Source organism: Haliaeetus albicilla, chromosome 21 (assembly GCF_947461875.1).
Source record: "Haliaeetus albicilla chromosome 21, bHalAlb1.1, whole genome shotgun sequence".
Lineage (NCBI taxonomy): Eukaryota > Metazoa > Chordata > Aves > Accipitriformes > Accipitridae > Haliaeetus > Haliaeetus albicilla.
Window position 1 is genome coordinate 12645216 of NC_091503.1, and position 24383 is coordinate 12669598.

The following is a 24383-nucleotide window of genomic DNA, read 5'->3' on the forward strand; positions in this document are numbered from 1 at the left end:
CTGATAGCTGACCAATGTGCTGCCTCTCAGGTTCTGATCTGTGCTCAGTGAAATGGGGAAAACTGGTAGTAGGGAACTGGAGGACCCAAACGCTGCCTTTGAACTTGCAGCTAGTTCCTCCCAGCAGCACTCCCCAGGGAGCACGTGATCGGTGTGTATCAACCCCCCTGTGACTCAAAAGATGAAATACTTCACTAGCCCAAGTGAAACAGGTCACAAGTGTAGCTTCGGCTCTGATTCAGAAAAGCACTCGAGTGTCCTTTGCTTTGTGAGTGGTGTGGCACAAGGCAATCGGATGCATTGACAGGCACAGGACCTGTTGAAGGCTGCCCATCCTAGCTGTGTAGTCAATTCCTTACGTCATGGCAGAGGAAAGGAAGTGGTTGTTAGCACAAGTTTGGCAGCACTGTGGTTGCAACCTGTTAACAGCAATTATCCAAAATTGCTGTTTGGATTTGCTCTGTGCAGGATGAAAACATTACAATCAAACACATTTTAAACACCAGAGTCCAGCCTGAGAGACTGATGCAAAAAACCTTGTTAAAACATCTGCTCAGTGTCAATTTTATTACATCATGTTATAGCAGTATTGTTACATTTGGTGATTCAATACACTTCAGCACCTTGTAGGACAATATATTGTGGACCGGTCGCCTGTTTAGCATGCGACACCCAGTGTCTGTCCCTTGCTGAAGGCCTAGCTCACTGGCACAGTCCCAGAGCTGACTTCACACTAACGTGGCAAGAGCCTGGATGTTGTGGGAGCTTTCAGAGGTCCTGTGGACAGCATGGTGGTTTCTGACGCCTCTGTCTCTAATGCCACTTTTGGGGCTGTGCTGAGCCTTGGCTGCGTGACTCTGGAAGGCGCGGACAGTTCGGATAGCAAGGATGCAGACCACAAAGCTGGCAAAGTACAAACAGGCGGCAGCAACACCAAAAAGGCCAACGGCCGCGTCGCCGCCCTGGACCACACAGTTCATGGAGGTATAACCACGGCGCGCATACAGCCTCTCGCGCCTCTTGCAAACTTCTGTGGAGTTCACCTGGCTGACAAAATGCAGGTAGAGGCCGACCGCCGCGACATACGCCACACCGGCCAGCAGGTTGAAGGCACATTCGCCTACCAGCAGCCCCGTCCTGAGCTGCTGGATGGGTTTTGCCCCCACGACGAGGAAGACGAGGGTAAGTACTGCTGCTGTTAAGCTGAAGGCGACTCCGCCGTACACACAAGGGGCTCTCATCTGGGTGAACTGCATGTCTAGCTCCCTCACCTCCTGGAGCTCTGTACCCTCAAAGGGGCTATAGGCCGAATTCAGGCTAAAGGATCCAGTGCCGAAGCCGCCAAGGGACGTGAAGCCTGCAACAGAGGCTTGGGCAGCACCCACACAAATCAGCACCAGGAGGTTAACCGTGATTTCCACAAACTTCAAAATGCCTGTAAGGAGCAGAAAGATGGGAATAGATGTCAAAAACATGTCTTGTGCAAACTGAGGGTGACAGAAGTACACCAAAACCATAGACAGAGACCACTATTACTGAGAGAGTCCTCTTGGCTATAGCTACAGAAGAGCACTTAAAAAAAAAAAAAAAAAAAAAAGCGCAAGCTCTTGTGGGTACATTTCAGAGGTTTGGCAAATTACTTTTTTTAATTTGTCAGTGTGCTTGATAAATGGATCTTCATGCAGGGAAAGAAATCCATAAAAATTTTACTGTGCTTGTGTTAGTGCCAAGGCAAGCGCACAGTGATTGTATTTTGGCCTTAACTACTTGGCATAAGCACACTGAGCAAGAAATATCCAGTATGAACAAAATGCTGAGGTTAAAGCTGACAAAAACCTAGAAGATTCTAATGGCTTAAAAAATCGTTCAAGTTATTTAGGTCCTTTAAAACGTGTTTACTGCTTTAACTTACACCCTTTTTTTGTCTTTCTAAGTGTTTGTTAATTTAAACTTATTATCTAACCAGCTGCTACTTCCACTTCATCTCCTTCAGAGATAAAAATCTCTTCATAAATCTGAAGAAGCAGTTCCTGATTGCACAAAAAAAGGAGGAGGGGAAGGAGGCAAAAAAGACCTTATATGCAGAGGTAAGTTAAGTGAATTTGATACTGGGTCATGCGTTCTCTTCCACACCCCCAGCTTCAGAAGAAAGTCTTATGACTTCTGAACTGACTCTTCTCTTCTTTTTTCTTATGTTATGCTACTGATAAAAGTAACCAAGGTTTTTTAAGGGGAAAAAAAAAAAAAAACCAAGCCCCTGGATAAATGACTTCTTTTTGTGGTAGTTGCCTGTCAGGAAGGTGCAGCATCTGTTAGATAAATCTGATTATTCTGTGACTGCTCACTAGGGGTCAGACTAAGATTAGTAAACATGATGGATGTTGAAGAGCAGCACAGCTGGACTTGCCTATTCGGGAAATGAAAACCCCTAGTGTAACAGGCGTGTTGCTCCTCAAGTTCTGAAGTTAATTACAGAATTGTGAATCTTATTATTTCATTGCAGTCTGACAGCCAAGAACGTAAGACACTCGACACAGTGGTCCTATATTTGTCTTTAAAGTGGGGCAGGATCTCCAATCTGCATACAGACTTTCATTTTATGCTGCTAATGTTGATCAGTATGGCATTTTCCTCTTTAGCAATGGCTCGGTTGCTGTCAAGGCTGTATGGGCTTGAAAAGAAAGGGCTGAAGCAGCATGCAAGGGAATTAGACAAATTCCTCTCTTGTGCTGCCAGATGCTTCTAACTGAAGAAAGCCAGTGACAGCCACCATGAAGGATTATCGGATATTCTCATTCTGCCCATTCTTATTCCCTCCACAGAGGGCTGAGGTAACAAGCACCTTCCTGCTGCCACTTCCTTGTCACGGGAAGTTGCTTGCAATGGTTTGACAAGGGCCTTTGGCCACTTGAGGAGTTCCTGCTTCCCCCATACCCAGACCGGTCCCCTCACTTCTGCTAATGCAGCTGTAGGTAGGTACTGAGCCCATTCACATCATGGCCTTGCAAACCATCCCAGAAGCACAAAGGAGAGCAGTGATAATGGTGGTACTACCTGGGAATAGAATATCTGAGGCTCGGCATGTTTCAGTTTGCGTGCGCCTGTGTGTGTGTACATATATACATACACACGTGCATACATAGATTCCATACCCTAAAAGGAATTAGGTAGAGCACGCAGAGGAGACAAAGTGCTCTTGTGGAGGAGGAACTAAGCGTGCAGTTCTATGTGTTCTTTAGAGGTGATGCTGATTTCTGCATGACAACATGCCTTTTCCTTGACCCTTCCACACAACCATTTCTGTAAGACAGGGCAATAACCATGCTGGTTACCAAATCTGTTCAGGAGGCTTCAAATATTTCAAAGTAAATACTTGTGAAGCTAAACGCAAAGAGAAATTTAAATCCTGGTCCATGAAACAGGATTTGGAACTCCTTGTACCAAATTCAAAGAATGCAGCCAAAAGCCTCAATGTTTTTAATGGGTACAGAGTCATCTCTTTACCAGGACTGTTCAAAATATTTTGAAAGAGTAATAGCTGTACAGGACATTCATTGGAACTGGATCAGATATTTTTTTGTCTGCTCAGTTGAGCTGTATAATATGCCTTCCAAATACAGGGAATCAATTTAGGTCCTCAGGGCCCTTGGACGGCGTTGGACGCAGAAGGCCACTTCCCTTTTTAAGGGCCGACTACTGATTTCATAGATGCTCCATCAGGAAGCAGTTCTTAAAAGTCTACAGGGAGGAAAGACCATTTGATTAAGGGAAACATAAATTTTAAATATGTTTGGGAACTTGGAAGTTGGAAATTCATGACCAGTCAGCTTTCTTCTACTGCTGTCTTCAGAATTTCCTTTTCGTCTATCACTGGTGAGGCACTCTGACCCGCGGAGCATCAACTTTTCCTGTACATCATCTTGCTGAGCTTTAGAAAAGGCAATTTTCTGTTGTCAAAGTAGTCAGCACCTGCTGCTAACCTCCCCACATTTATAACTAACCCCACTCCTCAATGATACTGCTCCAAAGCTTCCTATGTATTCACACAAATTCTGTATGCAACCCCTTAACATCACTGAGCTGATTGCTGGTACCATAGTAGAGCTGGCAGAACGTGTCTCTTTGCTCATGGGATGACAAATATGATCAGTGTAGGTCTACTGTATTTTTAACGGCAGCAGTAGATGCTGTAATAGCATGCTTGAAAAATTTCCTTAGACAGGGCATTCAGGCTGGACAGGTTTTGTATGTACCTGTACAGTTTTCACACATGCCCGCTGCAGAAATGATTAGAGTAACTAAACAATGGAGAGAGGCTCATTAGCAGTTACTCCACCAGTTATTTGCATCACATGGATTAACTTTAAAAAAAAAATTAATGCAATAACAAAGCCTCCTGGCTTAAAGAAAATCCTAAAATGATAAGCAGTACGTAGAACGAAGGTGTGAATTACAGGTCTACAATGAGAGCCAGCAGGGTTTGTGAAAGCAGCAGACAATTAGTAGAAGACCCTAAGGCCTTGTACAATCATCAGGGCTTTGATGGAAATATTAAGCCCTACAGCATGTTCAGATCTTGACCCGGACACCCCAAAAGCCTCATGCAACTTTGATCTGTGACAGTTACAAGCTGATACCCAATCCTACTAGAGTAGTATAAACAGGATAGACAGACTTGAGAAATAAGGAATAAAAGGACAGTTAAGTTTTGAAACTTAGCTCTGTCAAGGTATGCCAACACACACATACCAGCAGTGACCTATGTCAAGCAGTGTGCTGCTGGCAGAAAGGGCTGATTTAAAAGCCACGCTTTTGAGTCTGTGCTGCCACTCCTGCTTTCACAGGCCGGTTAGCTACATTATAGCTGAGTTAACAGCTGCAGAAACTAGACTGCCAACGTTCTTCCTACAGGAAAGTTACTTACCTCTACAACTATTCCCTAATCTCATGCAACAATGAACACATTACAAGACTTGAGTACAAAATGACAGAAGGTCTGAAAATCTCAGCACTCCACTGGTTTGGTTATTTTCTCCTTTCTCAAGTTCAAAATCTTGGGATCTATCTAAAATGTTACTGATTTGTGTCAAAATTAGCACAGTGAACAGCTGGCTTTGGGAACTAACCCTCTCTGTACTGAGCAAGTAACGAGACTCAAGTCTGGGCGCCTGGATTTCCATTTCCTTTCCAACTGCTTTTCAGCACTGAAGGTGAGAACGGCTGCAATCTAGAAGACAGTAGGTGTTGCCAGAGCTTTCCAGAGAATTGTGTCATACATTCCATAAAATCTAAATCTGCAATGGATACTAACTTCAATGTATCATAGTTGTTAACTTTGAAGCCAGTCTTTTTTTGCTGCCGGTAGGCTTCCCGCTAGAACAAACGGCAGCCTTCCAATTTATACTATTAATCTACTATTCACTTTTTCTTTCCCTTCCATTCCAGGTGCATGCCGGGCTACTACCATGGTATTAACCCACTGATCAGTGGTTTTGTTGTCTGTCATATAGTGGGCTCAAACATCCAGCAAAGCAGCCAGGCAGGATGTTAAGGGTACAGATCCACAGGCAGCTGACCTCATTCTAATGGCTCTTACCCTTGGCTGGGCAGTCACCACTTTTCTCCCCTACCCAGTAATAACTCCAGCCTAGCATTAGGCCCTTCCAAGAGCTGTTTTAATAGATTAAAATAGCAGGAAACGATTCAACCCTTTTCTTGTGTGCTGCTGTTTTTTCCTGCAACTTTAGCAACTTGAAGTGACTCAGAGCATATCTGATGAGCAATTGTGCTGGCATGAGTTTAGCAGGGGAAATAACATGGCCAGGACCAGAGAAAGACCAGAAACTCTCCTTTTCAGGTGAGATGAGATGTTAAATCTGCATGCTCTGCCTCACAGAACTACACTGCGGCTGAGCGTGTGGTACCCAGTAACTCAACTGTGTGCTCAAGTCTCATGTGTGTTGGAAGCTGTGAAGAGGCTTTTTCATCCAGGCACTGTGGCAGGATGGCCCCAATGTTCAGGTGTCAGGATCACAGTGTGCGTACATAAAGTAAAATGGTCAATTCACATTTGTTCCTATGTTTCTGCAGCTGACAAGAATCAAACTGTAGAACAATCAGTTTTGGCTGTTTCTGCTGAACTCCCCTGACCCCACAAGGGCCTGACTAATAGAGGAGGCCTTCAAAGTGTCTCCCTCCACTGCGTCTTGGCACAGGAGTCACTTTTTTCCTCTGTTGACTGCACATGGACTCTTTTGGTATCATTCTTTCCTCTTGAGTTAACATCCCTGTGTACTTCTAAGATATTTTATGTTTGTCATTCTCCATTATGGCTTGCTTTCTCCCTCTGCTTCCTTTGCAGGCCATGTACCACTGGGACCAGCAGTACCCAGCTGGCACCCTGGGGTGCCCAGCTTGGCCGTCTGGGACACCTCGACCCCAGCGGCAGGGCAGCAGTGGTAGGAGCCCCACAGGTCAGTGGTGCCTGTGTCACATCCTGTTCGAGGTCACTCCAGGAGAAGGGAAGAGAGGAGTTCAAGGCTACAACACACACATTAAAAAGCATTCTCCCAGCCTTTCTCACTGACAGGCTTTTGGTTTTTTTGTCTTTTTGTCTTTTGGTTTTTTTCCCAGTTTGGGTAGCTTTCCACTTTTCAGAGGTAATTGTTTTGGTTTGGTTTTTTTTTTCCAAAGAAGCAGACAAGTATTTTGACCATATATAGTGACTTACAAAAGCAGCAGTCAGTCCTGAAAAGGATCTCAAATGCTGAACTTCTCTTGCCAGTGCAGGTTTGGCATTCCCCAGCGAGTAAAGGCACAGCTCAACGCGCAGCTTTGGTCACCTCTCTCCTAAACTGAGTCAGTTACGGGAGGAATAGATAAGGGAGAAGGGGGAGAAAATGTCAAAGGAAAAAGGGGTTTTGTTCTGCTTTTGGAAGAGGACAAAAATGTAACAGAAGTGGGGAAGAACCAAAACAGTGGAGGAGACTGAACAAGGGAAATGAAATGGAGACAACAGTTGCAACAGATTAAAAATATTAAATTTGGATGCAAAGTATTAAAACATCTTGCTAATGGTATTATTTCCCTTATGTATACCAGTACAAAACCAGTAACGAGAATTCAACCAACTTCACTGATACAGGATCAGGGCAATACACAGCTTTGTCGTAAACAAACAATTCCCCCCCAAGCCCCCACCTCACCATTGTTTTTGTGGGTCTCTGTGTTCCTCAGCCAGTGGTGGGATTTAGCTTTCACTGAATTATGCTAAAATCTCCCTAATGGAGTAATGTTCAAAGGCGGAAAAAAACACAACCCAACCCTAAAACACAGGAGTTAGGCAATGTAACACCAACAGAATCTTGGCTTTTCAAAGGACCCAAGGGAACTACATACTCAGAGCCAACTGAATTTAAATGGCACCTAAGTAAGTGCCCAACACATTTATGCTCATTTGAGATATCCGTCTTACTGGAAGTCAATGGAAAACTAGTTAAAAACTGGAAAAATTAAATGATTTATGTGCTCTAGAAAGACACATTATTATTGTCTTTTAATAAGTTGTCCCTCTTTAGTGAAGATAATCACTCCATTAGGAAATCTCAAAGGATGACCAGCCTTGTTTTTAATGATTCAGAGAAGCCTTGCATTCACAATCAGAGTGCTCAGATCCAAATGTATTGTCCTGTTTTTCCTGTGTATCATCTTCCCTTAAAGAACTACTGTCCCACCTGCTCTATTCCTTCTGCTTAATACCCTCCCATCCTCTAAACAGTGCTATCCCATTTTTCACAGGAAAGGGTGGACTTAATTTGTAGAACTACTGTATCAGCCTCTACCCCCATAGTTTCCCACCACTGTATGACACTAAGATTTACTTGCCACCAAGACACAGTTTCAGTACAACCCAGCCCCTGCCTGCATTTATTTGTTCCCAGTAGTTCCTTAAAGCATCACTTCTAGCATGTTCTTGATTTCTCTCCTGTTAACCAAGCATAAGTCATCTTCCACAATTTTGGAGAGGGTGGGAAGCAAAAGGTCTTGCATTAAACTATAGCACTTGGCAGTCGTGATTTAAACACAATGGCTGTAAAAGACTGTACATATATTTGTAGCACTGGTAGGTCTCTGCATGGTTACCTCATGTTCTGCGTTTCAGGAAACAGCATTTTTTCTTCCTAATGTACCCATAGTTCTTTCAAGTAGTGAACAATTATCTTGGTATCGAAACAAACTTGCAGGAGTTGTTTTTTTTAAAGTTTGGAAAACAAACGCTTTTGTTCCTTAGGCCAACTTTCCATAGCCACTCCCTCTGTTTGAACCAAAACTGAGCTGCCTTTAGAAAGTACAAAGACTGGGGTGTTATTTCTCTTTAAGTAATCATAGCGTGGCTGAAGGTAGGTCAGGTCGGAGGCACCTGTGAACCTAAGCCTCTCATTCACTTTACCAATTGTCAGTTGTCACACTTGGTGAGCAACATTCCTGACTGGGTGGATTTTCTCCTTTAAGTGAGCTAAGATTGCCTGCTCAAGAAATACAGCTATATTCAATAGATAGTCAGTCTGCTGTATTAATTAGCTTTGAGAGCCACTTCTTAATGAGAAAAACTTTTCTTGGTCCCCAGAATTTGTGTCAGATGTGGGGAAGGCAAACCCAGTGGTCTTAGATGGTGCAACTGGTAAAGAGCAGACTTCACTGGGAAATCTTAGTTAAGAAGCACGGGCTAGAGTCTAACACATACCTAACAGCTAACATCAACTTTGCCAGTATCTTCCCCTGCACACTTAAGTGAGTCTTCTCAGTTGTGTTTCTCCCCTCTCTAAAAACAATAGTGTACATGTTAGCACAATGCCAAAAGGTGGATGAAAAAAATTTGATATAAAGATGTGGGCAGAGTGAAGTTGCATATGTTGACAGAGCAACAGTTGCTAAAGACCACGTTTGACATCTGCAACTAGCGTAGAGCTAACTGCTCATGGCCATTTGCGTTTCACAGCAAACAGGACTTACCTCCAAGTGAAATACTTTAACTTCAGAACAGAAAGGTTATCTGCAGGTCTGTCACTGTATCTTGTTACTGTGCAATTTTAATAAAGCATTTTGAATAACTGGGATTATTTTAATCTGTACAGCTCCATTCAATTCTCGCTACTAATATCCTCTGTCTTCACAATTACAAGATTAAAAAACTCAATGGCAAATTCAGTCTGTTAGCCACACTGTATTTAAAATATACTTTGTAACAGATAGGAGGGATAAGCCATCTAATTACAGTGAGACTATAGGGGACCTTAGTGCTCCCTTCTTACAGCAGAAATATGTTGAAATTAACTGCCACGGGAACAGTGTCTGACAGCTTTGAGCATAATTTAAAGGAGCTAAACATGGCAGACTGTAGGGGCAAAATGTGAAGATGGTAACTACAAAATACAGCAGTTTCTAATCTTTTTGGGTGCCTCCACAGCAATGTAAGTATCCTGCTGACCACTACGGAAAAGATCTAACATGTGCTACTGAACATACTTGTCAAATGCTTGTTTTCATCCACAAAGTTATATTATGCACATTTAATTGCCCTTCAGGTTTTTTGAACATACATAACTGAAGCTACAGAAGTTCTTCAGTCCAATGCCTCTTGCAGACCACTATTCTCCCCCAACATCGCCACAAGGGATACAAGCACTCTGAAAATAATTCTCCCCTCCTGCTCCCACATCTGACTCCAAGAAGAGTGGTATCAGGATGTAACAGAGCAACATAATAGCAGCAGTATAATAGTTATGAACAGCAACATAACTCAAACCAAGTGTCTACTAGTGTGAACCCTGTGTTTAGGGTGACTTTTCATCTCAGTATTTTTTCCAGTCTATCAGTATTTGCCAGCAGGCATAGCTGCAGGAAAAAAAATTATACTGGGTTTGTAAAACAAAAGCTTATAGATGTTTACACTTGAATTAAAGCTGGCTTGTTAGTGCATGAATATATCCTGGAGAAAGTCATTGTTACTCCCTAATTCTATTTCCTCCTCCAAATAAATTCAGTTTGATATTTCCTCCTGGCTATGCTTGAAATTGGAGACTTTTCTTGTTGTTACAAACCATAATGCTGTCTTTTTCTGAGAGGAAACTGGTCTGAAGGTTTTAACAATTGTGGATGTTAGAATGTAGGCTAAAGGCATGATTGTTTGAAAGTGCCTACAATATGCTTAAGAAATCTGACACTATTCATGGTGCAAAGCTGTATTCATGGCAGCAAAGAACAGGGATTCAATTATTCTTGCTCCCCCACAAACTGTTTTCTAACCTTTTTAGTGCTGTCTCCCTTAAATGCCAAGTGGGTTGAAGAATTAAAAAAAAAAAATGACTAGCTCAGAAATTATGACCAGCACAGTACAATTCTATACAAGGCAAAATGCAGGCGTTTCCTGAATCACATACTGACTGAAGATGGGAGAAACTTAGTTTGCCTTCACTGTTTAAGCAAAACTAAAGGAAGCATTATCCTGGAATTGCATTGTTCTACCTCTTTCACACCAATATACATAATAAAAAGAAAATGAAAATTTTCAAGGTCAAGTGACCAAATATCTATGACCAATTTAAGATCAGCAATTCACTCTTGGGTTCAAGATTTTGCTCTCTCTAAGGTAAAGGAAGCGCCATGGCAGCCAGCCTTGAACATGTCTCTCATTCCCTCTGGTAACAAAAAGCACGGAATCTGGTTATAATTGCAAAGGACCCGGGGGGGGGGTGTGTCCTTTAAAAGGCAAGTGTGATTACTGATTTCGTTTTTCCACACAAAAGAGAGAACTACAGAAATTTTACCTTTGCTGTGAAAAGCAAGTTGAATGTTTTCTTCTGAAAGAATTTAATCTGTAAGTATCCCCAGGCCAAAAACTCTTGTTTTCAATGTGCGCCGCTTTAAATGGCACGCACTATTGTGCATAAGTTGTAAGAAATGGCTATTGCAAGCAGTAGTTCCTTAGCTGATGAAAGGTTTGTCTTTATCACAAACGGTTTATGTCCAATTCCCATATAATTATATAGAGCATCTAGACAGCTTGACACCAGTCTATAAGCTGTTCCTCAAGTCTCTTTCACTACTACAGAAACAGAAGGTGGCAGACTTCTGTGTTTCTGTTGCCTTTTGAATCTGTAATCTGCAGATCCACAAGTGTGACATCCCTATGAAAAAAAACATAGAAAGACTAGACGTAAAGATCGCATAGCAGGGAAGAGTCAATAGTTCGTTAGAGGAAAGTCATTTGAAAGAATGAGCAGATATATGAAGACAGGCAATCCAAGTGGTAGTGCTCTTAAATGACACAAGCTCCTGTGGGATAAAAGATCCTCTCACAGGTTAGTAGTGGTTAAAAGAAAATGAAGAGTAAGAGGAAACAACTAGTTTTTCAAAGAAATAGAGTTAAGAGAGAAACCTCTGTTTTGTGCTGCCTGTCACTAGTTATGCCCGTGTTAGCAGTGCAATGGGAGTGGGTCTGTAGAATCAAACAGTTGGAGCTGAAGACCTAGGGGCTACATGATATGCATTTTTCTGGGGAGAGATAAGTACTTCATTTTAGCTCTAGTTTGGTTCAAAGGACAGAGTACCGGCTAGTAGTTAGAGCTCACCCTCTCGTTTAGTTTTATCCAAAGGAAATATAGTTTGTGCATCCTGAGACTGCTCTGCAACATGGCCCAAAGAGCTGTAAGTGGGGACTCCAAAGAACTTCAGCTCAAAAGTACACACCAAAAAACTATGGTAGATGCACAGACTAAGAAATTGAAAAGACTGAAAAGTGAGATGGTGAAGTCTGTTTTAATAATAATCACCAAAAAATTCTTCATGATTGCCAACTGTAAAATTTGTAGGTTGCTGAGAGCTCAAGCTTTTGAATGAGAAATTAATGAAATCAGTGTTTAATAATCAACCTCACACTTCATGTACATACACAAACACACCACCCCCACCCCATCTACAGAGCACACAGATGGGCTCTGAACAAATCACTTCCACTCAGGAAAGACACCAGTTTTTTTATCGGTTCACTGATAGTCAAACGCCACGCAAAAAGCTAGGAAGCATTAGGATACAACTACAGAACCAGAACCTTTATGCAGATGTCTGATTCTTTTGGGAATTTATCTTGAATTGTGAGTGCAGTTCTGGTCAGCCCATCTCAAAAGGGTGCAAAGGATCTGGAAAAGGTATAAGGCTGGCAAGCTAATCAGAACCGGAAAGACTTCGCTCTTGATAGGGATAGAACTGATTATTCTTCAATCTATGAAGAAGCAATAGGAGCACAGTGACAGGGAGGAAGGGAAGACTTCACTCCAAAATCATAAATCTCATGAAGAAGGTACATATATGAGATTACCATTAGGTATTTTGAATACCACCAGAATCAGAGACAACTTCTTTAAAATGTTTTAAGGAACAAAACAGTACCTCTTCAAGTGGCACAAAGAAACTGTGGAACTCCTTGTCATAAGGTAACATGGAGGCCAAACATTCAAAAGGGGATTCAGAAAAGGATTAATCAAATTTGATAGGTCTGTTAAAAGGTATCAAACATAACAGAAGTGAATGCAGTTTTCCAGTTCAGAAAATTCTACCAATCAGAAGTTTGGAGAGTATTCCAGAGGACAGCTCACTCTCTACTGGTCCAAACTCTGACGGTCTTCCTAAATTTGCACTCTAGTACATTGTTTGAGAGGATGCGCAATTAGGTACCTTGTATGATCCAGTACGGCTAGCCACATGATCCTACCTGAATAGCTTTGAATAGGTATTGCTCATATAACATTTTAACAGACTTTTTTCCTCCTGTTTTCAAGATGAAAGGATAAAAAAGGAGCAGAATGTTTTGAAGTTTCTTAGATGGTATCAAATGATCCTACCAGCAAAAGGGGTCAGTATCAATTGTTTCTTCCATTATATTTGGGTTGGGTTTATTTTCTTAAGGTGGTTGTAGGAAAAAAACAAGGGGGTGCAGATTAGGGAAGGAAGGTGGAAATTACAAAGATAGGAAAAGGATATCCTTTTTTCTGCTGCTGCTTGCAGCTAAGGTGTTTGAAGCATCCCTGAAAAAATAACTGCCTGTTTCTGAAACTCAGCTTTAGCTTTTCGGGATATTGCTGGTGAAAAGCATGGATGAAGAGGGCAGTATCTGGGTGAAGCAAATACTTTTCAGAGCTCTGGTTGTTTAGAATTCCTCTCTAGTTTGCCAAACCGGTCAACATGCACAAAGATCGTAAGTATATTTGCTTGGCAAAAGAAAAAGGAAAAAAAAACACCAAAAACCATAGTGAAAGCAGAGGGATGCACAGTCAGAAACTAAGGTTCACGTTTCAGTTGTTGCTTTGCAAAAGACGGTGGTACATCACTTGATTTCCTGGCCTTGTTTGATACTAGCCTATTTTAGAATTATGGTTATTGGGAAGGGGGAATTTCACCAGAGTGCTGATAAATCATTGGCAAAAGAAAGAGATGGTTAAGAAGTATTCATGGGAACTTTTTTCATGCTGTAAGAAGTTGTAGCTCACATGTACTAGCTTCTTAGAAAACAATCCATGTTGCTTTTCATTTATAACATTTACTATGACTGCAGGGAATACAGAATTCTGCAAAACAATTGTAGGAAATTTTGCTAAATCTTGGTACTTTAAAAAATTAAACAGGGGAGTAACATTGTCCTAATCTTATCAACTTCCAATATCTTTTCATTTTTTGAAATAAAACTGCTAATAAAAGGGTTTATTTTCTACATGATCTCTTTTCCCTCCTCCACTGCAAGCTCAGACATGAAATTTTTGGAAAACACTGAGCAATACATGGAGGAGGGGTGGGATTGAAATCATCATTGTCAACTGATGCATCCAAAACTAGGACATTTTGAAAATGTTAATGATGTTTAATGCACTGAAATAATGAGAAGCAAATGCAGGGAAAAAAAAAAAAACCAGCAAGTCACAGTAAGCTATCCATAAGTCTAAACAACCAGTGAAACTGAAAACTAAAAATAACTTGCCACTTCATTTTTCTAAAGCTGTGATAAAATAAGGCATGGAGTTTTCTAGAGCTTCTCAGACAAATTAAAATAATTTAGTATTGTTGAAGAAGAAATTGCTGATACAATTTTATCGTGGATAAAATATCAGTATGACTCTGTATCATTAAATATGCTCTGCTAACTGTTAGAGTTAAATCTCCTCGAGATGAAAAACAAACTGCATACAAATACACAGAACATATTTATAAGAGAAGATAGTTCAGCTCACTCTTAAAATTGTTCACATATTCACATACAGAGAAATACTAAGAGTAAACTGAGTGTGTTATTTAACTTTCTTTCATGGATTGAAGAAATAATCTAACATTATGTATTTTAATTTACTTCCAACAACTAAACTCTTCATTTGTCTCGCTGCTGGAGGACACTGAAAGGCTGTTTATAGACTTCGGTCAAAGACTTTGCACCTAACTGCAAGTTTCAACTCAGACTGCAGTTGACCTTTCCTACAATCTAGGTGAGAATGCTCATTGTCCTGGAAGAGGAAAAACTTTAAAGGGAGTAATGGGTATTTCAGCGACTTTTTTTTTTTCAGTTTATGGGAACAAGTTTACTAAGTATTAAGGCTGATTTCTTCCCACGTTAGTGCGCATTTCTCTGCTTCTTGTAGTCACTTTCTAGCTATGAAAAAAACCAAGTACTTCTCAAGAGCTGTTTTATTGGATTCATGTCCATAAAATAGTTTTGTCTCCCGCAATGTTGCTTTATAAAGATGTATCAGTGATGACTGGATTAAATCCAGAGTTGATAACAAGCCTGAGAAGAATGTGTCAGAAGTAAACAAGCATCAAATCTTCAACAGCCATCTTTAAATTGCCTACAGATGCAAATACCTATTTTACTCCTAAATCCCAAAGGTTAACTCCTTCTGCACAACCTGGGCGATTATACACATGACCCACTCTGATGCTATGGATGCATACTCTGGTGATGCATTTTCAAGTATCTCAATATCTCTGTATATCTTGCTTTTAGATGCCTAAAATGTGCTAGTTACCCACAGTTATGCCATTCATTAACTCTCCCAGTTTGTTTGGTTGTTTGTTTTTTTTTTTAATATTCCTCTAGCTTCACTTTGTTGTGCTTCTAAACACAGAAGGTGGATGGGCGGATGGCAGGCAATAAGAATCTCACATACCTCTTGTTGTGCATACCTTTGAACACTTCATCGAGAAGGTTTCCTTGGGAGGATAACACGCTGGTGGTGGGCCAAAATATTCCCGTGCTGCTCCTGAGGTTTTAGAGTAAGGGTCTAAGCAATCAGTAGAAGTCCTTGAGTGCTGGCCACCTCGGACGTCTTCTGTTGATCTACAATAGAGTAAACGACTAATGTATATTAATTCAATCCTGCTTTCTCCTGAACATTAGGACATGAGAAACTGGCAGACGCTAGTTTACTCATAGGTATCTCATCTTTTTTGCTTGCGTGTTTTGAAAGCAAATATCCCAAATAAATCTGTATTCACAAGGATATTTGCACTTGATCGTTCTTATTTTGGAAAACTGTGCACTCACTGAGTAGGCTGGCTGAATAGTTCATGGTACTTGCAAAAGGTAGCAAGGAGGAGGGTGTGGGGAGAGTTCCTGTTCCCATAAAAACAAGTAACAGCTTTTTCATGAAAACCAAACATTTTTAGCTAGGCCACAGCAGCCCAGAGAATAAAAATTATAATTATTTTCACACAATAAATGTGTAAAGTAGCACAACTATTTCACGGGTAAGCGTTTTGTCAAGTTTATACTTCTAATTACCGTGTCTCACAAAGATGCCTTTTAAAAGAACGAAAGCTGTTAAAAGAAACAGATAAAGACTTTAAAGTGGGGAAAAAAAATTCCTATATAAATATTTCTCTTTTTGTTTTTTGAGGTCTTTGATGATATTTGAAAAGGAATCTAAAATCGACCCCAAAAAATCAGTTTCTTGTGTCTCCAATCAGACTCTTCATTCGTATACTTCAAAATGGAATTGTCCACTTTGCTGCAATGACATACAGCTCCACATCTGAAGCCTGATGATTTTTAAGGTTGGTGAGATTTAGATTATTCTATGGGAAAAGTGCAGTTTTCCCTTTTTAAACTGAGTTAACACTCAGGTTAAAAGAAACATTGGCTGTAAATTGTTTTGTAAGTGTCTGGTCTGATCTAAATGTTCTCCCTCATTTGAAGGAGAATTGGAGCTTGTCTTTTTCAAGGTACAGCTGGATGATTTTGTTATTAGAGGGTATTTTAAGTCTCATTCAGCATTACTATTTTTAAAAGTCATCTTCCTGTTCAGTTTTTATCTTGAATTTCTTATCCACTGATCAGCATTTTCAACTGTAGTTTTGTTTCCTAGTATCACTGCACTTCAATAAGGTTTATCTTCATCCAATTCCAGATTCAACTTACAAGTATTATCTCATTCATCCACATTAAATCATGTTCTTTGTAGTTTCTACATTTTAATTAAGACATTCAATAACAAGACCAATGCTAACATCTCCGCATGCTGTTGCCAACAGCTCTATTTGGCCGAAAGATTTCTGATTTTTCTGACCTCTGTCCCGTGTCTTGTGCAACCACCAAAGCATCCTGCGCAGCTGTGTCACATAAATTAAATAAGCTCTGTGATTTATAAGACTTCCAGTTAACTTGAAAGCAATCCCTTTGGTACTTCTGATGCAGCTGCTTCTCTCTATTGTATCCTGCTACTTGCCAGAAAACAAAACAAAACAAATAAAAACCCCCTAATGTTTAGCAACACAGTACAATTAGGAAAAAAACATATCTTTCTTTTAGATGCTTTTTTTCTCACAATGGCCTATTCTGGCCACCTTTGCTCCTGTTTTTCTTCAGGACTTTCCAGTTCTGGGTAATGCAACTCTTTCTCGTCAGCAATGAGAGGAACCTTGCTATAGGAGTTTCAGACAGAAATGCATTTGGAAAGAGAAATACTCTGGCTAGAAAGTCTTGCTCCTAAGGGATGAAAGCATTAGGCACCCAAATTAATGGCTTCCACAAAACTCTTCCTATCTATTTCATTATAGTATCTGGAGATCTGTTGGTCAATCAGCATAAGACTTCACCAAAATACTGACATTTCCTTACAAAAGCAGCTGGTTTTGTTGTGAGAGCTAATGTCCTGGTTTCAGCTGGGATGTAGTTAACTGTCTTCCTAGTAGCTGGTACAGTGCTATGTTTTGAGTTCAGTATGTGAAGAATGTTGATAACACTGATGTTTTCAGTTGTTGCTCAGTAGTGTTTAGGCTATAGTCAAGGATTTTTCAGCTTCTCATGCCCAGCCAGGGCACCTGACCCAAACTGGCCAACAGTGTATTCCATACCATGGGACGTCCCATCTAGTTTAGGAACTGGGAAGTGGGGGGGCAGGGATTCGCCGCTCGGGGACTGGCTGGGTGTCGGTCGGCGGGTGGTGAGCAATTGCCCTGCGCATCATTTGTACATTTCAATCCTTTTATTACTACTGTTGTCATTTTATTAGTGTTATCATTATCATTATTAGTTTCTTCTTTTCTGTTCTATTAAATCGTTCTTATCTCAACCCAGGAGTTTTACTTCTTTTCCCGATTTTCTCCCCCATCCCACTGGATGGGGGGGAGTGAGTGAGCGGCTGCGTGGTGCTTAGTTGCTGGCTGGGGTTAAACCACAACAGCTAAGCAGGGGAAATGCTGTTAGGTTAAGCCAAACTCCATCAAAACAACTGATGGAAAAGTTTTTTGATTAGTTGTAGTGAGGTCTGGCGCCCCCCAGATTCTCAGCTTGACTCTAAGAATTATCTCCATAGCTATTACAGATCTGTAGCTGCAGCTTCCCTTCCTCTAACCCCCAGTGGATACAGGGACAGTCTGTTAGCCCTTACAGTCCATCCACCAATTTTCAGTCTCTATGTCCAGTCATTTAAAACTAATAGCAAAAACAAGATGTCCAGTGAAGTGCTTTATTAAGAAATGGTGGTTTAATTTATAGCTATCTGTTCACACATTGCTTATATTATGCTATATATATATATTAAAAAAAAAAAAAACACAAAAAAACCCCAAAATCCCAACCCTTTTTTTTTTTAACTCTCCACAGTGCAATTAATACATTCCTGGCATTTGCTGCTCTCACTTCTAATATGTTCAAGATAATTTAACTATATCCCTTTCTGATTTCTGCTTTTGCTAAGGACAGTCATTCAGCCTCTGATTATTAGGCTGAACTTTGTTCCCATTTCTCTCCAATTTTTCATGATTTAAGAGAGACAGAGGAAAAATTCATTAGCTATTTTCATAATGCAATAGGATTACCACCATCCAAATTTTTATACTTAGCCATAAGTACTCCTTCGGTCCACACAGTGCTCTTTGCTGCTTTTATTCTCATCCTGTTTTTCTTGCTAAAATGCATATTATCAGGGAGTACTTCAGTAATTCAGCTTTTCAACAATCTTAGTTCTATTCATCTCTTCTCCCTCTTTGCCTCTATTCTTAAATTGCCCTACAATCATACCCTCAGAGACTAAATAGGAGTGACGAACACTTCACTGCCATGGCCAATTTGCCAGTGGTGTTTAGAACTACAGACCTCTCTCCTACAATGCAGTCACTGGCATGCCCTTAAAGGAAAACAGCCTAAGCTTGCATCTAATATGCTGTAGGCTGGCCAGGCTGGAAGGAGACTTGTAATATCCTAAGAGTTAATTTGTCACTCCAAACCTATTAGTTGATCTGCTTATTGTGCTGATGGGGGCTGACCCACTATCAAGAGCCGCAAACAGCCTTAGACACGTAAACAAGTACTCATTTATTGACTGCGACTACTGAAATTAATTTTGGTTTAGATTAATATGAACTCGTTCACAGCTGAACTAGAGCAACTTGAGAGTTCAGTAAGTCCCTATGCTGGTCTCAGTCACATAACATTCTCATTTAAGCAATGCATATTTGGCAAGCCATGGCTTGCTGTCACCTGCTGACCACCCTCTTCAGGGACTGTACTAAGACACATGGCCACACTTCACCTACTTGTGACCCAGCTTGATCCAGACAACCCCAGGAAATTCACACCTCTGCCAGTGTCACGCAGCCTATGTTTCTGCCCCCTCTTGAGCTCAATACAAAGAAAAACATTAAATTTCTAACTGTAAAATAGCTCCCTGATTCCAAATGTGGCATGCTTGACTATTTCAAGGCTGAGTAAATGATTTCTTCACTATTGTAATATGGAGGTATTTAACAGCAAACAAAGATGACAGACATTATAGACCTGCTGTGATATGTTTCCTTAAGGTGATAAAGACATACCTTGCATTGTACGGGTATGGTTTTCTCGCTCTTCTGTCTTCCTCGTATCTATCAGATCCATGGTTCTCATGGTGCCCATATTGCTTATCTTGGTATCGTCTCCCGGCATGAGACATCTTGTTTCTTACATGTAGTCTTTCTTTCTAAAATAACTTCCTGAACCAGAGAAATAAAACTCATTCATTTTATAGCTCTACTTAAAGTTATTCATTTACCAGCACTCCCATTCATTTCATGCTGATTCAAGACTTGGTACAGACTTCCTTAAGAAGCGAAGGAAGTAAAACCCTTTAAACTACAAGTAAAGCAACTTCATTAAAGAAGAAAGTTTTTCTTTACATTTTCCTATTCATCGAGTAATTGTAATGTTTCTATATTCAACATTTATTGCGCTTAGCTTATTTACTTAGGTCCGCTCTGACTCTCCTACCTTTGCTGCAAGGACAGGGCATGGTGTCCACTAAGCACGTGAATCGTGGCTTCTCTAACGTTGTCCCTTACATAAAGTATTAAACCCAGCAAATACCAGCGCATTGCACGAGCGTGCACACAACTGCCACTGACGGCAGGGCAAACCTGGAAGCGCAAGCTGTGACCTTTGTCCTGGAAGTTTCTTTGTCCTGGACGGTTTTGCACTGTCCGTTGGTGCAAAGAGATGCAGCACCAAACGTCGCCTGTGATCTGGATAAATGCTAGGTATGGGCAAAGCTGTGCTGGGCCAAAGATAAGTTGGTGGGAAGATACGCCCTTGATAACCTGGTATGAAATATTACAGGGATGTTATTTCCTGAAAGCGACTTTACCCTTTCAAGGGCAGTACGCTTAAGCCCAAACCTGTAAAACAGGGAAACGCCGAGTTTAAGCATCTAAGGAATCTTTATTCTCATTTGCCTTCGTCACAGCCCTTCAGCACTACTGCAGAAGTGCCTGCAGTCGATTTAATTTTGACTGATCAAGCTGAGGACTTGCCTAACGACTTCCCTTCAGTCTCCTTAGGGTGTCACTAAAGAAACGAATTATTTTTCACTTGTTTACGGCTAACAAAGAGAGAGACGGTGCCTTCCTCCGGGGGAGCTCAGCTCCCCTGCTGCGGGCAGAAGCCAGAAGCTCCTCGCCCCGCGGGCGCTTTCTGGCGTGGGTCCCGTCGCCTCAGGCCCACGACAGCAAGCCCAAACCCCCTTCGCCCCCCCGGGAGCGGCCCTGCCGGCGGGGCCCCGGCCTGAGGCCTCGGAGCCGGGGCCGTGGGCACCTCCCCACGTCCCGCCGAGGAACGAGTCGCGCCCTTCGCCATCCACCCGCCGGCCCCGCGCCTCCCCTCCGCCCGCTCCTCTCAGGCCGCCCCGTCCCTCGGCGCCCCGGCGGCGAAAGCCAGCGGGCCCTGCCGCCCCTCACCTGAGGGGAGCGCCGAGCTCCGGCCCGCCCAGCTGCGGCTCCCGGGAGCAGCCGGGCCCGCCCTCCCTTCGCCGGCCCGGCCGCCCACCTCAGCCGCGCCTCCCTCCTGCGGCGGGCCGGCCCTCGGCGCAGGTGCTGGCCTGCCCGCCGGATCGGCTCGGCTCGGCTCGGCTCGGCTCGGCTCGGCTCGCCTCGCCCGGCGGGGCCTGCTCTCCTTCCCTGGGGACGATGGCCGCGGCGGGGGCGGAGGAGGGGTGCTGCCTCCCTGGTAAAGTGAGGTTCCCCCTGCACCGTGGTGCTGAGGGAGAGTCTGGTGAGCAGGACCCTGAGAGGATATAAAACCTGAAGGTTAATAAAGTTATATTCAAGGGTCCCGCCGGTTGACCGGGGCAGCGCTCAGGGCGGGGAGCCCTGCGGTACAAGGTGTACGGAGGATAGAAGGTGAAAGAAAATGGGGGAAGCTTGTCCACGGGAGCAAGTGGGTGGAAACAGGCCGTGTTAGGCTAAATGGGTTGGAAAGGGAGGTAAGCAGCTAAACTCTTCCTGGTGCAAAGCCACGGTTTAGGGAATTGACCATCTGAATGCATGCAGTCTTATTTCTTAGTGCTCTGCTGAAAGCCTCTCCTTGCGGTGGATCTCCAGGGGCTTTGTCTCCGCGCTGCCAGCCTGTGAGGTTTCTCTTGCAGAGGAGCGATGCGCTGGTGCCCTCGGGATGCTTTCTTTTAGGGATATATCTATTTTTGTAGAGAGCCTGGGGCAGACCCATGAACCGGCATTGCAACTAACAAGTTGTTCGTTGCAATGCAGTCCTGTACACAAAACCAATCCGTGCCTCAGAAGCAGGATGGTGGTGTTCATGTGGCACTGTGCCCAGCTAATCTTGAGCCTTGGAAAGCTTCCCTAGGCTGTGGTGCTACCCTCCACAAGAGCTGGGACCAGAAAATCCCTTTCCTTCCCAGGGCTTTCAGAGCAGCACGCTTGGGGTACCAGTGCCTCTTGAATTTGGGCTTAAGATACGTAACTGTTAGTGCAGTCCCATGCTAGGGCTAAATCCAAAATCCCCTCTAAGTAACATGCAGGTATCAGAGGAACTGCTGTCCCTGAAAGGAGGAGATTATCTACAGGAACTGAGTAGTCAAGATGTGCTTTGTATATTGCTGGACCATGGTAAGACTGTGATTCCCTGCTCCGGCTGAGCTGTGTTAACAGCTTCTTTTGCTGTTTGCCATTCTCACCTCGCCTAGACCTCTTCTGCTGTTCCTGCCTTCGGCTGTACAGTTCGTCTTTGCTCTGTCTTGCACCAAGCCTAGTGCTTGCTTGATCACATATTAAGCCAATTCAGCTTGCTTTCCAGCCAAAACCAATTTACCTTCCACTGTTTTAGTGAGTTGAATTGGCTTTGTCCTGCAATCAAATGTGTGCTGGAGCAAGGATTTGGCAGAAGCACGTGTCCCACAGGGAAGAAACTGGAGGAGGGATGGGGAGAGAGGGCTACCTCTCTTGGCAGCAGCGAGTGGTGAATGTAACTGAAGCCTTAATGTGAAGTTGCAGTTTGAGACACTACTACCCATCGGTTAGTCACTACACCTTCTCAGTTTGGGGCTGTCATCCAGCTAGCAAAGGCAGTCTAACAGCAGGGGTGTTCTACTGCTTCGTAGTTCTGTTTGGTTCTTATTCCTACTGTTTCTATTTAAAGGTAGTTTAGGCTAGTTTGGCAGATTTTACCCTGAAGAAGATGAGGGTGCCTGCATGAATTCTATTCTCCTGTCTAGCTGATAAACATTTGGGAAATACATTCTTTGCTTGCATCCAGCAGAAGATGTCTGCTCTTGATGGGGAGCGTGAGGAATAACAGCTCCCTTCAGGTAGGCAGGTTTCATACAAATGGTAGAAAAATCACAAGGAGGCATGGCTGGAAACAGACTTTTTGAGGGGGTGCTGAAATATGAAGGAACCTTGACAGCCACTGTCTACAGTATAACTAGTAGTTTTGTTAAAGCATTTCTCTTTCTGGGCTGAAGGGTTAGGGTGTGGCCGTTTTGGTTTGATGGAAGACTGGGTGGAACTGAAGGGATACGACTATGGACTGGGTAAAATTCAGCGAAGGTGATGGGCAAGCTAAGTGTTTAAAAAGTGGGTAAAGTCATTATGGAACCAGGCAGTAGAAACAATAGGGTCACAACTGACCCAGAATTACATGGTGAGATCTACATTAAAAACTTAACTATGTGACCAAAGAGATTTTCCCTGGGAACTTATAACGCAAACACAAGGCACTGAGGTAGTGATTGCTGGAGTTGCCTTTATATGACATAACAACCAGTGAAACAAGCCACAGAAACTGGTGCTGATTAGGGAGAAACAGCTAGAGGTAGCAGTAGAAATGTGTGTCTAAGGAGAAAAAAGTAGAAGGAACTCATGAAGGGATTGGATATGGTACTGGCTCAATTTGGTTGAGAATCATCAAGGAAAAAGATCTCATTTGTTCTTACCTTGTTGCAGGTAAAAGGATGCTGTGTTGTATGTAAGCAGATGGGTTTGTATCAAAAATACACCTGATTCTGTCATCAGTATCTCCTTTTAATAGAAATAACTTTGGGGACTGAATTTTGGCTAGCTGCTGAAGTCCAGAGGGACTGATTTGCAGAAAATGAAGTGTGAACCATTTTGATTTTTATTTTTTTTTTTGTAATTTACTTGAGTAGGTCACATCTGTGTCTTGGATCAATGCAGTCCTGGATACTTGCTCCAGTGCAACAAAACAAAACAAAACAAACCTAAAAACCAATCTAGGTATAGGGTACAAGGTGCCATAAATAGACCTCCAGGGACAGATTTCTCCAGCCAGGCAGGCAGGCAGGGCACCACTGGAGTCTGTTCAGCCTGATGGGAACACTAAGCTCCTGAGTTCAGCAGGACTAAAATTAGCTTTGGAACTTTTTTTTTTCCCCCTTTTGGTGCTGCTTTTATATGAAATCTGTTGTTTATTGTAATAAACAGCAAGAAAAGAATTTGGGTTGAAGGCTTCCTTTTTTTTTTTTTTTTTTCTTTTCTTAAAGAGATTTTGAAATCCTTGGACTTTGGAATGGGAGGTAAACTGAGTTTGGGATCTAAGTAATTGGTTATGCGTTCGTCAATTTTTTCTGTCCTAGTGGAAAAAAAACCATCACAACACCAAATACTGCTTCAGCAAAAGAAATGTAAACAATCATGAATGATTTAATATTAATATCATATCCTTGGTGTGTGCTATTACAAATACTTATTTTTAAAAACAATGGAAACCGTCCTTAGGCTTCTTTTATTGTTGTCTTCGGTAACGTGTGAATTATTTAGTTGGTAGCTGTTTCTTTTCCAAGGCTGAGTCCTTCCCAGCATCTTCTGAGTAATTGCCTAGTTCTGATTTAAAGGTCTTACAACACAGTTTTCTGAAAAGTGGGATTTTGTCACACTGAATCTAGACTCTGGCTGGGGAATAGCCGGCTTCTGGGACACATCCAAAACAGGCTGAAGGCAGTGAAGATGTTTCTACTGAAGCTTTGAATCCCAAAAGGCTGTTATCTGTGAGCCCCTTTGTATTTCTATCAGCTTGAAGTATGGAGCTGTAACACCAGCCTCGGTGATGCTCTGCATCA

At 42.3% G+C, this 24383-nt stretch overlaps 1 protein-coding gene across 2 annotated transcripts; it reads right to left on the bottom strand.

Moving 5' to 3' along the window:
• Nucleotides 1–548: 548 nt before the first annotated feature.
• On the bottom strand, nt 549–20872 carry LOC104323986 (MARVEL domain-containing protein 3). 2 transcript variants are annotated; one of them, XM_069808960.1, is made up of 5 exons: nt 20749–20872; nt 19357–19512; nt 16608–16758; nt 15210–15379; nt 549–1435 (listed from the first exon to the last, which is right to left on the bottom strand). In XM_069808960.1, exons 2-5 carry the CDS (start codon nt 19463–19465, stop codon nt 729–731), a joined length of 1137 nt encoding a protein of 378 aa, XP_069665061.1. In that variant the 5' UTR covers nt 19466–19512; nt 20749–20872; the 3' UTR covers nt 549–728. The 2 variants fall into 2 exon arrangements, with proteins under 2 accessions (XP_069665061.1, XP_069665062.1); XM_069808961.1 differs by lacking the exon at nt 16608–16758.
• Between the last annotated feature and the right edge of the window lie 3511 nt (nt 20873–24383).

Coding starts and splice junctions, on each gene's coding strand:
- LOC104323986 (XM_069808960.1), bottom strand. CDS start 19,465: ATGCCGGGAGACGATACCAAGATAAGCAATATGGGCACCATGAGAACC. Junction 15,380..16,607: donor GCACAAGACACGGGACAGAG/GTCAGAAAAATC, acceptor ACTCTATTGTAG/ATCAACAGAAGACGTCCGAG. Junction 1,436..15,209: donor AAAGGTATGCACAACAAGAG/GTATGTGAGATT, acceptor TGCTCCTTACAG/GCATTTTGAAGTTTGTGGAA.